The 14,625-nt window shown below is 45.0% G+C and overlaps 1 protein-coding gene across 6 annotated transcripts in view; it reads right to left on the reverse strand.

The window, feature by feature from the left end:
- Positions 1-14,625, reverse strand: part of greb1l (GREB1 like retinoic acid receptor coactivator) — a 38,821-nt gene that overhangs the window by 17,290 nt on the left and 6,906 nt on the right. For 2 of the 6 annotated variants that reach the window (XM_047590127.1, XM_047590126.1), the window contains exons 2-6: positions 4,405-4,517; positions 1,274-1,433; positions 700-879; positions 438-614; positions 89-265 (exon numbers count right to left, since the gene is read on the reverse strand). In XM_047590127.1, coding sequence (XP_047446083.1) covers positions 89-265; positions 438-614; positions 700-879; positions 1,274-1,430 — 691 coding nt within the window. In that variant the 5' untranslated portion in view covers positions 1,431-1,433; positions 4,405-4,517. Of the gene's footprint in view, positions 1-88; positions 266-437; positions 615-699; positions 883-1,204; positions 1,434-4,404; positions 4,518-6,816; positions 7,158-14,625 lie in introns of those variants that run through there. The other 4 variants (XM_047590124.1, XM_047590122.1, XM_047590123.1 and 1 more) reach the window with 3 other exon arrangements.

Consider the following 14,625-nt stretch of genomic DNA (forward strand, 5'->3'; position numbering starts at 1 on the left):
AAAGAGAGGGAGATGAAAAAAAAAATGTTACATGCAAGAATGGGATATGCAGCACATGCGGATTTCTTTCTCAGTCTGGGGATTGTACCTTTCCAGCAGATGAGGGGTCCTTTGCACAGAGCACCCTGAGAATTCTTCACCAGGTAGTATTTTAAGTGCTTCTGCTTCTTGGGCTGGGTGGATATCTTCAGGTTGATGTGGTTTGAAAACTCAGTGAAGTATCTGAAACCCTTCTCACCGCAGCCCACACAGTTTCCTGAAAAGCCTGAAAGCAATGGAACAAAAAAGAATATATATATACACACATGTATTTCCATCCACACTTCCAGTGCGGGACGCTCACAGCCTTAAAGCAGAGCGTTTTAATTTCACCAGGAATGAGGCTGATGGTTATCTGCCTCCTTCACTTTATCTCGAGATCCTGGGAACAGACTGACCTAAAAGTGCATTTTTCCCATTCTCGTCAGGCAAAAAGCGTCGGTCCACGGCGCACACCAGGATGTGCTCGGGGACGCTGGGCGACTTGGCGCCGACCAGCTCGAAGCCAGCTGGGACCTCGATGGGCTCGGTCGCCATGGAGACCAGGCGGAGGTCTTTCCCGGCCTGACAGAACCCTGAGAGAGGAGGGAGTTTGATGTTTAAAGAAATAACCGGCAGGTTTATGAGATGTTTTGTAATATAAACGCGATGAGGTTTTACCGTCCAGCGTGCAGCAGCCGTCGGGCGCGGGAGTTTGCAGGTAGGGGAGCGGAGGGCTGCTGCTGTCTGAATCGTCGTCCTCCTCCAGCTCCTCCAGGTCGTTGGGAGAGGGGCCGTTCATGAGCTCGTGACCCTGGTGTTCACCACCGTGGAGCGCTATGTCAGCTTTCGGCTTCACGTCTACTGGAAAACGGATCATCAGAATGATTAGAAACAAACTAGATCTATAACTAAGAAGGGCATCATGGAGGATAATAAAGAAATACAGAAAAGTGTTTTGGCTGGTGCACTTAACAGACAGACTCAAAACTATTTAAGATACAGCTTGGACTTAAAATCAATCAAGATTCAACACATGATTTTGGGCACAGAAAATAATAAAAGTAAATAAAAGACGTATCTGTCAAAATAAAAGCAATTTGATTTCAAGTCAAGTTCTACAGAAAATGCTTCCACTCGATGTTAACACAGACCAGGAAAGACCACATGTAAAGTTTTAGTTCACCTGAGCTAAAGTGCTCTTGAAGCAGTTTAAAGCCACATCTTGTTTTGCCGTCTCCTGCGAGGTTCCTACCTTCCACGTTACCAGAATACGGCTCGGGCTCTAGGTAGAGCTGTGTGAAGATGGGCTGCGGATCTCCGCTGCTCGAGCGCAGCGACGCCTCGATCGAGTTGTGGAGAGCCTCCTCGAATCGAGCAGACTTCAGCTGCCCGGCGTATGAATTCCCCATTTTCTGCGAGAGCAAGGAGGAAAGAATAAACATGTCTGTTCATCTCAGTTCATTTTTTATTTTTTTTTATTTTCATTTATTTGGCACCTTTTAAGGCACATTAAAGCACAACAACAATGATGCAATAATACAATTTTTAAGTGCATGGCATATATACCCCAAAAAAACCCTCAGGGGTCTTGAAGACTCCCAAAAATAACAATTAGCCTTTAACTTAAGAAAAGAAATCAAGACAGAAAACAGAAGCAACCAAGCAATAATTATTTTTTTTTACAGAATTTTTAAATTACCTCGGAGGAAGTTTAATCAAGTGACAAGGAAGTGAATCTCATATCGTGGGACCTCTGAACGTTAAACTAAAATGTGATAAATTGTGAAGCTCAAGGACTGTTCTGGTTGGATAATTATGAAACTGATTGGCTTTGAAGAAGTTATTTAAAAAATCATCTAATTCATCCATTGAATAGTTCCTCACATGATAACTGCAAGTGCACCATGCCACAGGTGTCACACATTAAGATATTTTTCTTTGATTTTTCACTGGTTAGTCATTATGCATTCAAACCGTATATGTCTCACACATAGCAACGGTTTGTAAATGTGTGCCCGGGCTGTATATTTAAACTGATTTTTACTTGGACAAGACGGCTTTAGTAGATAACAAAATCACTGAAGTCGCTGAAGAATATCCCTGTAAAAGTTTCAGGACTCTCAATGAAAAATGAAAACAACTGAAAGACATAAAATGTTCAAAACCGAACGAAAAACGAAACGTTAGCTGCAGCCCTATATGTGTGTTTTGCGGTTATCTCTCCTATTCCACGACAATGGTTTGTTTACCTAAGAGGCACTGCAAGTAATACACTACATCCGTGTCGGTCAAGACATAATGGCCAAGGCCAATGGCTTTCTTTCTCCTTCTGTCACTCTGCCTGCTCCACACCCCCCGTGCCCCCTTCCAACCCCTGCGTCCACTCAGGGACATCTGTCGAGGGCGGCCGCGTGGGCCTGCCGTCGGCCGGCTACTCCGGTGGCAGGTGGCAGCTGGACGGAGGGAGGCCCGAGCATGTGGTGCCGAAGGAGAAAGAGACGGACAGAAAGAGCTCCAAATGGCTCCGCCGCATCGCCGTCTCCGTTCATTTCACAACAGAGGTCCGTGCTCAGACTCCCATGCCTCAGCTTGTCAAAACATACCACCGGTTCTGTTTTTAAGCCAGCGAACCGAGAGAGTTCAAACTGTGGGAGATGATGAAGCAGAAAAGGGAAAATAAAAGGGCTTTTTCTGGCTGCGTTCCTGACACAAGTTTGGCCTGAAATGCCTCTTTTTTTTTCTGTTTGTCCTTAGACCGGTGTGGACCAGTGTTGTGGTAAACACTGCAGCAGCCAAGTGGAAGTCCAGGTTGAACACTTCAGCTGCTCGACCTGTTCAACTCCTCATTAAAGCCTGAGCAGATCCGCCACAGCTGTTACGTGGCAGCGCCTTGACTATGGTCACTTACATAAGTGAGCAAGACTTGAATTTATTAATGGTTTAACTAACCCGAGACTCTCTCGTAAGTAGCAGTGTTTTCATTTCAAACCAAATATTAGCCTTGGTCTTTCCTTGTGTGCATATATAAATTCATCATATTCCTTTGAATAAGACACATTAGGATAATGTGCATGATATATAACGTATTGCTCACCAAAATGTCCTAAACTAAGCCATATAATCCTTGTTGGCATTTTTTGCATAAACATCTATGAGTTGTGAAAGTAATCATGTATTATTTTCACCATTTGTGGCCATTAAACCATAGGTCTTCAACAGGGGGGCCGTGACCCCTATGGGGGTCCGCAGAGGTACTGCAGGGGGTACTGCAGCTATTTTTAAAATTTCCCCCCACAAATTTAAATTTCTTTAAACACAAACTGCCCCGCAACTGACCAAGGTCCCTACTTAATCTCTCCATCAGTTTGGGGGTCCTGCATTAAATAATCAGCTAAATACTTTCTGTTAGCTTAACTGATCACTATCTACCAGCCTCTGAATACAGTTTTCAGTTGCTGGCCACACAGAAACCCCTGATTTTCTTTTTCTTTCTTTTTTTCTTTTTTTCTTTTTTTCTATTTTGTCAATAATGAAGCGGGTGGGAGTTAAGGTGGAGATGCCTTTCGCCTCCCAGGTCTCATGTTGCCCACGCCTGGACAGGTTCCAGACTCTGTGTTTACTTAACAACCTTCCTGGGGAGGAATCTGACCAACCCAGACAAAAGACAAGATTAACAGTGCCTGACTGTGCTGTCAAAGAGATAAGCAGCTTAAGGGAATGAAGCTACAGTATTTCTTGCTTAACCGATGGAGGAGGGTGACGGCATACAAAGACGGAGGGGGTAAAACAAAAAAAAACAAAAAAAAAAGGAAAGAAGCGCCTGAGGGCAGTTGTGTGGAGCTGCTGCCTGTTCGATCTTGAAGCCAAAGGAGGCTCCTCTTTACATGCCTGAGAGTCAATCCCCCTCGGACGACTGATTTGTCATTAACCTGGCGTAGGCCGGAGGTGAACGCGAGAGACCGACCTATTATCACCTGTGCAACCTAAAACAAAGCGTGACTGAGGCAGAGGTCGCTCAGCGGATGTTTCAGGGGTGTGACTCAGGTCACTTGCAGTGGCGGGGGTATTTCAGGTCAGTCCGCCGGCCACAGCCCTCTTGATGGACGGTCAAACATAATGAGCAGCCTCTTGTGGGAGGGAGCAGTTTAATGTTCAAAGACTAATGCTCGAAAAAAGGGGACGTTCGTGCCAGTGAGTGCCGACTCTGAACGCAGCCCGCCAGCCGCTCAGTCAAGGCCGTTCCACTGTTCCTGGGTGGCATCAACAGATTGCATGAATGTGACCCCCGGGGTCACAGAAAGCAAATGTTGAGCCAATCCGCTCGGCGGATTCGAGGAGGCAGAGAAAATATGAGAACGCAGACGGAGGAAAAAACACACTTACGCTGTCGGACTGTTCCCAGGCGTGAAGAGGATCCGTTCACCTCTGCTACATGCTGGATCGCTACCACTCAGCGGAAACCTTCAGCGATGACTTGACGCTCATTGCTTCGAGACCTGGGAGGGGGGAGAGCAAGGAGATCTCTGATCAACAACTGAATTTGTGTCTGATCCGAATTTAAATGTGGCTTTCTACAATATCACATTGAAAAATACTCAAAACATGACAGAAATTAGCTGGACTGCAGCTCATACAATGGCTTACATAACCTATTTTATTTAAGTTTTAACAAAATAAGCCTTTTTTACTGTTGTAAACAAATATTGTAGGACTCCATCAAGTAAAGACATGAGCATTTAAATAATTAACAATAGCAGATAAGAATCTTCTAATTCCTGACGCATGAATGCTCCACAGAGTTCAGTAAAGGACGTGCTCATTCACAAAACGAATGGGCGCACTTTGGGTCACTCAGACATTACGTGCGGCCCAGATCATGACACATGTACTCACTATTGCGAGGCTGAAAACACGTCACATGACACCGTGGCCCCTGGGGCTATTTTCATAAAACACAACCGGGTGTTTGTCGCAGCACTCACTGCGCGCAGTCACTCCCCTCTGAACAGATCTAACCGCTACTTTGACCCTTTGACAAAGTATTGTTTAGCCACTCAGGATCTGATACAACAGAAGCAAAGTTCCTTTGAGAGCACACAATCTGGCCAGTCATCACCTCAGACTGTTACTGCTACTCTGTAAGAGGGCAGCTGGTCTGGGGTCCAAGTCCTTCAAATAGCAAGTGTACACAACCTGGTTCAACTTGCATTTACTGGACCAGGCCGTTTTGTGAATGATTAGCCAGCTTGATATCTCAAAGCAAAGAGTTAAAAAACAAACGCGTCAGGCGGAGACTTCATTTTCCTCCGGGGGCAACGTGACCTCTTAACGGGCGATGGAGGTATAAGAAAATTAGCCTCTCAACAACAAGTTCATGCTTTTATCCCCCACAGGGTGTTCCCACTGGTGATGGATATCTCAGCCAAAGCTCTCCCACTCACTTTGCTAATTAGGAGCAGGGCCTTGAAATATTTTGATGCTTATCTAGCGGCGCGGGGCAGACGACGCAGAGGGAGACGCAGATGGCTCTGGAGATGAAGTTGAAGGAGCCGTATCTCCGTAATCTATGCAAGTTAAGCCCGAGGTGCTCGAGCGAGGTCCTGTTTTTCCAGCGGGGAGATTTTAGTGGATGTTTAGAAATTACATACTGGTTCAGTGAGGCAGGATTCGTATTTGTTTGCGGCGTAACTGCACGTGCACGCAAACACACCCCCGTCATAAACCCTACAACCGGCTACTTGTTAGATCGACTGGAAAATATCGAAACATGTGTATGTAAAACATATGTTTGGTTAATAGCAAAGAGAACAAGTCTCTGAATTCAGGATTTTCAATTTTTTTCCCCTCTTAAATAATACATACGAATACAGTCAACCACCACTAGTCCTAAACGTGATAACAACAATAACAATGATAACAGCAATGGCTACAAACCGCCTATTGTTTTCTTCATTCATTCTCAAAAAATACTTTTTTTTGTTGTTTTTAATGTTAAATTAAAAATTGCAGTGAAAAATATATAGCTGATATTTAAGCTCGTAGGCAATGGCTCATTTTTAAAAAAAAGAAACTTAATAAGGCAACAATTATGTTCATATTCTTGAAGTTTTCTGTAATTAAAAAGCCTTGGTTAAGCTATAGTGCGAGGGTCAAATCACATTTTGGTGATTAAACCTCAAGGAAAATAACAAAACTTTATCCTGAAAAGATGTTTCACTACTGATCTGAGGTTACCTCAGTTTATTCCCTCTTTCTAGATCTTCTTTTGTGTCTCAGCTGTATTATTACACTGCATTATTCACAATAGAGACTAAGAGGTAGGATGAAAGTTACTTTAATTTAAGTTGGTTTGATCACATTCTTATGAATGTCTAATACCTTGGCATTGTTTAATGTCAAACACAAGGCAATCAAACACGATTAGATACGATATAAATATACTAAAATAGAAACAGAAAGACTTCTTTCTTGTCATTTTAGAATGCACATACGTGCCGAAATGTCAATTACGTGAAAGGTTTTGGTTTTGGTCGTATCTCAGTGTTATGCTTTTGAGGTCAATACCAGTGGCCGAAATTGCGGGAAAGAGCGCTTCACGTTAGGAAAGACACCGGTCGTCGAACATGAGAGAAAGAAATGGGGGGTTGGAGGGTGGGTGAGAAATAAAGGGGGGGAAAAAAAGACAAACATCTCTCTAAATGAGGTGCTAAGAGCCCATATCATTAAAGCTGCATTAAAGGCCACATGTGACACACACACACAGACACACACAGCAGCACGGAGCCTCTCCTGTACCTTCCATGACTCCTCCAGCTGCTGATGTGGCCTTTAAAAAAAAAAATCCAAACCGAGCGCAGTAAATCCCACAACGTGCTGGCAGATTTTCAAATATAGTCCCGGGGTTAGATAATAATCCTTTTTGGGGAGAATATGTTGATATCCAGGGAGCATATGGAGTTTGAATCCTTCTTGGTAGTCACCTTTGTCATGATCCTCCACAGAAAGGACTGGGAATCCCACTAGTTCTCCCAGAGCAGCAGAAACCCTCCCTCTCTCTCTCTTTCTTTCTCTCTCTCTCTCTCTCTCACTCACATGCAAACAAACACACGCACAGACCCCTCCCCCTAGTCCCCTGTGTCCTCCTCTGTCCTGTGCCATTTGCCAAGGAGGGAGGGAATCCACCGGGGGCTCATTCATCTTGGCCCTGCTGACCCCCTGTGGTGACAGATGCTCTTGGAGGCCTGCAGAGCTCTGTGTGTGTGTGTGTGTGTGTGTGTGGTGGTAGTGGTGGGGAGGGCGGGGGGACACACAAAAGAAGAGCACCCACATCTCCCCATTGCCACGCGTGACCCCCCCCCCCACACACACACATACCCGGCACGTCGCCCGCGGTTGACGTTAGGGTTAGGGTTAGTGCCGCCTCATGCGGAAGCCTTTTCATTTTTCAAGAAAAAACAGATCAAACTTCACTTCTTCTCACGCTCTCGGGCTCAGCCCCCTCGCGGCCACACCCGACGTTTTATTGGGGGCCAATTAAGGGAGACAGGAGAATCCGTCGCGAGCAAAAACGGGGGGACAAGAATGTCGGGTCAGCTCGACCATTTTGTCTTACCCGGGATTGACCCCACACCAGGCTTTTTTACTCCCGCTATAAATACCAGGAGCTCATCTGGTCAAAAAAAAATAAATAAATAAACGCACCGCAAATCAACAGCCCCCCCATCCCCCACCCTCGCCAGCAGATGTTGGGGATTATATGTCATTATAGGCCAGTGATCAGAGCTGGCACCTTATCATGATACTGTAAAGACGACAGCTAACGTCCAGGAAATGTTGATGTAGTGCAGCGCGTAACTCAAATGACCTCATGCTGTATTTACGATCCAATATGAACGATTCAGCGTATTTTCTAATCCTTGAACCTCGCACTTAACTCTATCCTGACTTTGAGTGGTGAACGCCACTGGCTGTCAGGCTGTCAGGGTATAATTCTAGCACCGGTATCACACAGTTACACGGTTACACATTAGTTGCAGTCGGATCTGCACGGCACGCCGAGGCTTCTGCGTCTGTTTTCCTGCAAACTAATTAATGTCGGGAAAAGCCGGCAAGAATTTGTCATGTAAATAGTAAGTCTGAGCAAACTCACATCTACTTGACAGACAGGCGGGAAGACGCAGCGTTGAGTTCCTCTGCCTCTATTTTATAGCGGCATTAGAAATGTTTTAACAGTGTCACTTAGAGGAGGGTGACAGTGAAACAGAAACTGTGCTTTTGGGTTCATCTTAAATAAAATAAAAACGCTGGGAAATGATCTCATTATCACAATCTGTCCTTTTATTGCCCCGTGACTCTCACTCCACCGAGACTCGCTTTCCAGTTCATTACCACAGACACGGTCAACAGTTGTTTTAATCAGGTTGTGTGCAGCTCTTCTCACCTCCTCTCCAATGGTTATATTGCGGCGCATTCAGCGCGACGGCGGCCGTAAACCGCCGAGCGAGCCAATCGGGGGCCTTCATTAGTCTCCACGGAGCTCTCGTGCACCCATTTCTCTCAATCAGGCACATTTGTCTAAACATTGGGCTTGAGTTTGACTGTGAAATTTGCCCAGTTACTGCTGATTTAGACCGCTCGCGGTAAACGTCAGCAACTCCCAGGCAACTCCCAGGCATCACATTATATTATATAGACATTTGTTAGTGACCAATAACCGTGGTTTGTCTGGTAATCTCTCAGCCATCCGGGTCATTGTATATCAGAGAGAAAAAGCCAAATCAAAGGCAGGACTTGTTAAGAGTTTTCTTGTTTCACCGCTCATCCAAGTGGCTTCATCCGCTCTAAATCTTTACAAAGATCCATCCGATGGCAGCAAAGCCACAAGTTCAACTGGGGGAAAAGAGCTGTCAGCGTGATTTATGTCTAAGCCCCTGACTTTGACATGGCCTGTCTTTAATAGCCCATTTAAAGCAGAGATAATGAGTAAATTCAGCATTTTCTTTGGGCTCAAAAGACACTGGGCAAAAAAAAAAACAACAACAAAAGAGCACGGACTGAATGCTCGCCCGCCCCTGAGCCCATCCTTCACCGCTGCATTGAGCTGCAAAGCAGACAAAGGGGAAGTATCTCTGCCACTGCCACCTGAGGAAAGACAGGTCACATGACCAGCAGTGGGAGATCTTGGGATTGGGGCTCTTAAATTCTGTGGGGGGGGGGGTTCTTCCTCTCTTAGGATTCCCGGAGGAGCTTTGTCTTAGCTGACTCAGCAGCTGTCGGACACATGATGGTTGTTCGGAGCAGCCTGGACCGAAATACAGGACATTTAAACTGAGTACATTTACCTCAACGTAGAACTGAAACTCTTCAACCTAATGCCTTTAAATGTATAAATGGAAGAACAGATGACAAGTTTAATTTATTAAATAACTGTATGGGACTGAGGCTTCTCTCTGCGTATGAGGTCCAGGAAGGAAGAACGCCGACCAAGGTGCTAATAAGCGTGTTACAATAAGAAAACAACCCAGGGGCTCGACTGTCAAAAACCAAAACAAAACAAAACAGCAACCATGTGAAAGTTCCCGTAACAGAATTGCGTCGCGTAGGGCCACCCGACGCCAAGGGCGTGAGGACTCGCACTCCCGTTTACTATCCGGGTGGCAGTCCACGGCTCTAATTTCCTTATAAAAGCCCTGCAACCTTCCCCGAAATCCTCCTCCTCCAGCTCCCCGGGACTACCTGCTGGGCCCTGAAGTGCAAATCGGCGCTAGTGAGGATAGCAGATGAGCTAAAGGTCATTCATGGCTTTCCAGTGAGCCAAACAAACAAAGGGCAAACATTCCAGTTGAATGCCATTGCTGAAGTCGGCAGCGGCGGAGAGAAAGACGGGGAGAAAGAGGCAGAGGCAGGGCTCAGTGGAGATAATAGCCTCAAGGTATACGTGCGAGTGTGCGCGCACGTGGCCGCGTGCACGCTCCAGGGGATTATCTCTGGAACTATAAAGTGGGGTGAACCAGGGTTTAAAGACTGGTGTGACCAGAGGGAACGGGGGCAGGGTCCTGGGCCAGAGGAGGGGTGGACAAAAGGAGCATTTGGGCAGATGAAGAAGCCATCATCATTAAGCCACTGGAAGTTTACTGTCCAGTTATAAAACTCATTTCAAAATTAGGGGCCGGGGGGGTGCGTGTGTGTGCGCGTGAAAGGGCAGCAGGACCGAGAAGGCCTGCGTGGGGCTGGGGAGAGGTGTAGTAAGGCGCCGAGGAACTGTAGAGCTAATTCATTAGGGGACAAGCGGCCTTTGTGTTAACACTAGGTTGATTGGAGTGGTGACCTTGCCACACACTGTGGCCCAGAGGATGAGTTTAAGGGCAAGGCATTTAACCTTAAACTGAATCTGAGCCACAGACAAAGGCCGGCGTCATTTAACGGCAAAGGACTTCCAAAACACGTGACCGACGCGGCACAAGAGGAAAACAAGCTCAGTTAAAAGATTTCTGGTCAGCAGAGTAGACGACTGCTCCTCGTTTACAGGGACATTTAAAATACTGCACGGCATGTTTCCACAGATTATTTGAGACATATTACTAACTAACACGCTATTACACATATAGATTAATCTTCTGTGATTTTAATAATAATTTTTTTGCCTATTTTGTGTGAAATTAGCATCTTTGGGTTTCAGACTGTCCGACTAAACACATCTGAGGATGTTGGCTGAGTCAGTACGATGAAATTTTCCATAGTTTTTCTTTCATTTTATCAGTCTGTTAAAGTCGCGTAGAAGAAGCCCATTACTTAAAATTCTTATTGAACCATTTTAGACAAGACTGAGCCAAACAACGCAGGTAGACAGCGACTCCTCACAGATTGTTTCGCGTCATTACAGAACAGCCGATGAGCAAGTTATTACAGGCGTCACCCAACAACGGCCTCGGCTGTTGGTCTGGAAGCAGAAAATCTCATTTTCTCTACATTGTAAAGCTAAAATTTTTCCTAAAAAAAAAAAAAAAACTTTTACAGAGGTCAAAACATCCTACATCCTATCCTTTTTTTACCAAAAATACAAGATCTTTGATGATGACGATGATCTTATCCACGACGGAATAAGAGAATGAAAGTGAAGGACAAGTGACAGTTTACAATGCTGTTCATGACTGTGTAATAAAACCGAAGGCCTGTCAGTGAACCCAATCTGCATTTTACAACGCTGCCGGGGTTGAACGCCAGTTCACCCAAGTTGGAACAACAGGGAGAGACACAGGACCCTAATACATTTATGGACTTATTCAGAGAAGCCATATTGAATAAGACAACAATGAGTTCTATTTCATACTGTAAAGCTGTCACTGGCGGCGGTCAAACTCTGGTCAATGCTAAAGGGCAAGGAGAGGGGAAGAGGGTGAAATTTTAACTGGCCAAAATGTATTAAAATGCAAATTTACATTTTTATTGTAGGATTGTAAAAATCTGAACGGACCAGACTGAAGCTGTACTCTAATGCTATCCGATCCTGAATCACCACAGCTTCTTTTAACATCTGGTCCGCTCCTAATGGCTCATCCCGGAGTAGATCTTTGATGATGGTTGACCAGGCCTTGTCCTGGCCATAAACTGTTGTTTAGACAGCCCTATTTGTTATGGGGTGTAAAAGGAGAGCCCATGGATCACGTTGAAAGGGCCAACACTATCAAAACATTTGCTCTTATCAGATGACAAACCCAGCGAAGGGGTCAGGTTCCAGTTTCAGGAGCTGACCTGAGTTGCACTCCACCCTCCCTCAACATCACATGTCAGTCAAATGAAAGTCCTGAAGGGGTGATACTAATGGCTTATTACAGGGACGATCATCAGGAAAGCTCAAGAAAAACAACAACAAAAAAAAACCCTGTCAGTGCATCATTACTGGTTCTGATTGTGTTTTTTTAATACCACAATAACACAGTTAACAAATGAATCTTCAACTATTTTGACGACCGATGAATTAGTGAATGTATTTATCTTTTAGAAGACATTCGTTTGAGAATTAGAAACAGAACTGGATATTTTATCCCTATTTTCTGTCTTTTTTTTTTAATACTAAATGATAAAATAAATCAAAAGCAACTGTCAGGTCATTAATTGACATGTGACCTAAAGCTTTACTAAATTTTAGCTTTTAATGGCAACCAATCCTCTCGACTCTTCTTCCCTGAAAATTTCACACAACTGACACACTAACTTAATTTTGCCTAGCAGGAGTACCAAGCACTTATTGTTACGGCGGCAACAAAGAGGCCTGTTGTGTTTATCAGGCATCCAGAGAAGAGATCCACCTTTCACAATGGGACCTCTCCTTTCTTTTCCTGCCTGAAAAAAAGGTCTCAGCCACCTTGAATCCATTTGAGTGACAGCGTGACAAAGAGGCTTCTTAATGTCCTGACGAAGGCGCCTCCTCCCCTTTCCTTCTAAACTTCCTTACCGGGCGATCAGCTGTATCCATCATGCCCCTCTTCCTGACCTCAGGCGGCACTGCAGCATCAGCGGCACCCTACCCCCGCCTCCCCCATCACGCTCTTGCCACCCCCCCCCCCCCCACCACCACCATTCACCCACCAGATTAATAAGCACCTCGGTTGCCCTCGGTGACAGGACCCACACTTAAATCCCGTCAGCCCTCCTTGCTGCAGCGAGAGCCACGGCATCAGCGGGGCTCTTTTTGTCTTAATGGGACAATGGAAGTGGAGCCGTCCTTTGTTCGTAGCTTGACCCCACACACAAACCTCGCTGATGAGAAAAAGTGACAGCAAGCCCATTCAGGGCTGTTGCCACTTCATTCTGCTACTGATCCCCCCGAAAGATGGGTTACTTTACCAACTGGCAGATGTGACGATGTGGCGCGCCATGTGGCAGAGGTGGGGGTAAATGAGGCACGAGGTGCCAAACAGCCTGTTCTGTAGGGTGGAACTTTGAGTAAGACAGCGTGCTACCAACCGAACATTGCCAAGTTTAAGCGCTGCACTGATGCTCTAATGCAGAAAAAGACAGAGCAATAAATAGGCATCTGCTCAGATTGCAACTTGAAGCTGAGATTCTTAAGGTTGACTGCAGACGATCACGATCAGTGCGTTTACATGCTTAATCGCTCAAAATTCAACTTTCTGAACGCAGCCCTTGTCCCAGTTTACATGTAACGGAGAGAATCGAATAACTGACAGGAACATGTCCTCCTCCTCCACACTAGGTGGCGGTATGTGTCTTTTCAGCAGGTTAATACAGTCCCCTTTACGTTTGACCTATTACGCCATATAATAAACAAGTGCATCGTAAATGTGGCAGACCGGCATTTCAAACAGCAACAAAATGGATAATCGTTTATCTTTTTTTTAATCTTGTACGTAATGTGCCCGCTACTTATGGTGCAGATAAGATGGCGCTATCCCTAAGGTGGTTCTTCTACCGCATCTGTTTACCCTCTTCTTCTGTGAGCATCTCTGTTGGATGTTTTTGGTGCAGGGTCATGTGCGCACGCGTTGTCCGGTTAAAGTCTGATTAAGGCGTACACAGAAAATCAATTTCCAATCGCATTATCTGGATGTTTTAATTGGATAAACAGAACTCCGACTTTAGTTACGTAACGTGTTTACATGCACTTAAGTTGTCTAGTTAAAGTCGGATTAGGGCAATAATTTGTTTTTGTTTTTTTTAGGCGCACGTAAACGTAAACGTATTGAGTGCAAAATCTATAATTAGTGGCAAATTAAATGAAAGAAATTAAAAAGCATGAAGCCCCTCATGGAAGTGCTCGACAACCACTCTCTTTCTCTCTGGGGATGGGGAGGGATATGTCTTCAGGATGACGGAGGGAAACTGCAAAACATGTCTTGCAGGTAAAGCGAGTGCACCGTTCTAGTTAGAAAATCAATAAAGACTCCTTTGTTATCATTACTCCTCTATTTACCGCTCGCCTGTTTTATTTCTGGCTGTGCTCGAGTAGCAAATATGCACTCAGAGAGAGAGACAGAGAATGACCTTGCCTGCCACTGAGGAACGCTGAGTCCTCGCAGAGGAGGGCTGGGTCTTGGTCACCGTAGCCTTGGACAAGCTGCGACAGCCTATGGTAAAGCCTTCTGCTACAGTCAGACCTCTCCCCCACAATCCTGGCAGCATCCACACACACACACGCACAAACACACGCGACCTGACTTTGCGTTTCAATACGAAGTGGGAATGTCCTGTTTGGGATGATGATGAGAGAGAGCTCATCTGATCCCATTAACAACAATAAAATACACAGCACTGAAGGAAGTTTAATGTTTTTTTTAAAAAGTTAACCACGTTTAAATGTCTAAGGAAATAATGAAAAATAAAAAAACAGAGGAAGGTGAAAATGGTAGGTAACGATTAATCAACTGCTCATTTCACTCACTGATCATATGAAACACCTCACATGGCTAGAATAATGTCGGTATGTGGGATCCATTTTCACTCACTAAGAATGACTAACATAAGAATCAAAAAAGTCAATCTAAGAATATGTAATTTTAACATAATTAATCCTGTGATAATAGCAATAAAAATCAAAGTTTGTCTCTTGACATGAATATATTATGTTTTGAATGTATCTACAAG

This window comes from Mugil cephalus, chromosome 7 (assembly GCF_022458985.1).
Source record: "Mugil cephalus isolate CIBA_MC_2020 chromosome 7, CIBA_Mcephalus_1.1, whole genome shotgun sequence".
Classification (NCBI taxonomy): domain Eukaryota; kingdom Metazoa; phylum Chordata; class Actinopteri; order Mugiliformes; family Mugilidae; genus Mugil; species Mugil cephalus.